Below are 1,968 nucleotides of genomic sequence, written 5' to 3' on the forward strand. Positions count from 1 at the left end.
TAATCTAAAACTAAGTGGTTAAATAAAATGTAGTAAATACTCAAAAAGGAAAAATTACTGCATGAATACAGTATAGGAAACAGCAGACTGGGTAAAAAAAACTTAAATCATCACACATCTGTAATATCTTACAAACTGAACATGAGTCAACACAATTTTCTGCCCTTTCTATTTTATTATGTGAGCGTTCTCCAAATTCCTTTACCAGCTGTGTTAAAGCATGCTAGCAGTACACAGTATTGCCACTTGCTGGCAGCAATAGTCTAAAAATGTATTGAAGTAAATTACCTTTAAGCTTCAGTATTTATTAAGCAACACCACTGTTATAGACACATAGAAATATATGTTTTAGGACTGCAGAAGCAGTTGTAAATGGTATAAAAATGAAAGCAACTATAAGTAGAGAATAAACAACAGTATTTATTTTCTGAAAATAAGAAAAATAAGGTTTTGTGGTTTTGTATTCAGCATGAAAACTCAAACCTGCAGCCTCCAATGATACTTCTAGGACTTTGACCTGATGCTTGTGAAGCACAAATGCTCCATACTTTGGGATCCACATAAATACATAATTAAAACTTATACAGTGTTTTAATATTTTTATGTTGTATGTTTTTGTTTTTTCTCGGACAAAAAACTTGTAATGTCTTTCTTCTGAAGACTTCTAACACTACCAGTCATTAATAATGGCATAAGATCTTTGATTTTATAGCAATTTTAGTCTCTCTTATTCGGGATTTTCACTGCAAAAGAAGTCAACAGGTGCTCTTTTGAAACTGAGGCTTCTGTCCAAATTTAAATGAACTCTTAAGGTAGGCTTACAGGTCTTAGAATTTATGCAAAAACTGTAAACAAAACATGTAACCAGTAACTTGTGAGTGTTAATTATGTGCTTTTTAGAAAGAGTGGTTATGTTCCTTTTTGAAAACATTTTTTTTTAATGTGTAAATTTCACAGAAATTAAGTTATGAAGATCTCTCTCCAGAGGCAATTCTGTGTCCAGATACCTTTCTGGAGGAGATAGTAACACCACAAGATATATTTCGACATGTTTTAGAAGATTGCCTGAGGCCCACCGTGACTGTGATTGACACAGATAACAGCACAGAGGAACAACTCTCCAATAATCATAAAGATCTTTCATTGTCAGCCTTTGGGAAGATTCTTATGGAATCACTGTCACTCACTGAACAGAGCTTAGGGACTGGTGAACTTGAAATCAGTGATTGGTTGAGATTTCTCAGTGATTCTGGGAATCCTACAGCGATATTAGAGTATCCTGATCATGTCTTTTCCAGTGATGCACCAGCAGATAAGAACAGTGATGCTCTGCTAGTAAAGCCTGTGGCAGATCTGAATTCTATGTTAGGATCTGTAGTGCAGCCTGACATACCTGTAGTGCCAAGCAAGAGACAGCTTAACACCAAGGAAGAGCAGGCAAATTCAGAACACGATATTGCCAGGCAAGTGGGGGATGACTGTACACAGACAACAAGCATGCTTGAGCCTCAGCTTCCTGTGATTCAGCTGGATAAATCAAAAACTTCAACAGGATCTAGCTTGCAGAGGACAACATATGAGCAGGTACATATGTAGTTTAATCAGTGTTTGAAAGGTTATGCTTATCAGAAAATATTTCCTGCAATAGTCAAATTACTTGGAGATAAAAATCTTAATAGAGAAAAACCTGGCATTAGTGATTTAAATGCTTAATATATCTTCAGTGTTTTTGTTTTACAAGTTTAGAGGTGTTTTTCTGTTTTAATATATTCATATTATGAAAATAGCCAAGCTTAGTGCTATAAGAAATCCTAGTAGAATTAAATCAGTGGCTCACGTGGAAATCTGGAGTCAGCACAGGAGTTTCAAAAACTCTTGGTACTTCTGCATACCTTATTTGTGTGATATTGTTTACAAAGCTCTGAACCACTCTTCTGTTATTCCACTATTCTGTTATGCCACAAAAAA

General features: G+C 35.1%; 1 protein-coding gene across 5 annotated transcripts in view; it reads left to right on the plus strand.

The window, feature by feature from the left end:
- Nucleotides 1-1,968, plus strand: part of LOC104914973 — a 19,655-nt gene that overhangs the window by 12,159 nt on the left and 5,528 nt on the right. For all 5 annotated transcript variants that reach the window (XM_019610443.1, XM_031557269.1, XM_031557271.1 and 2 more), the window contains exon 5: nt 958-1,584. In XM_019610443.1, coding sequence (XP_019465988.1) covers nt 958-1,584 — 627 coding nt within the window. The remainder of the gene's footprint in view (nt 1-957; nt 1,585-1,968) is intronic.

Source organism: Meleagris gallopavo, chromosome Z, assembly GCF_000146605.3.
Source record: "Meleagris gallopavo isolate NT-WF06-2002-E0010 breed Aviagen turkey brand Nicholas breeding stock chromosome Z, Turkey_5.1, whole genome shotgun sequence".
Classification (NCBI taxonomy): Eukaryota; Metazoa; Chordata; class Aves; order Galliformes; family Phasianidae; genus Meleagris; species Meleagris gallopavo.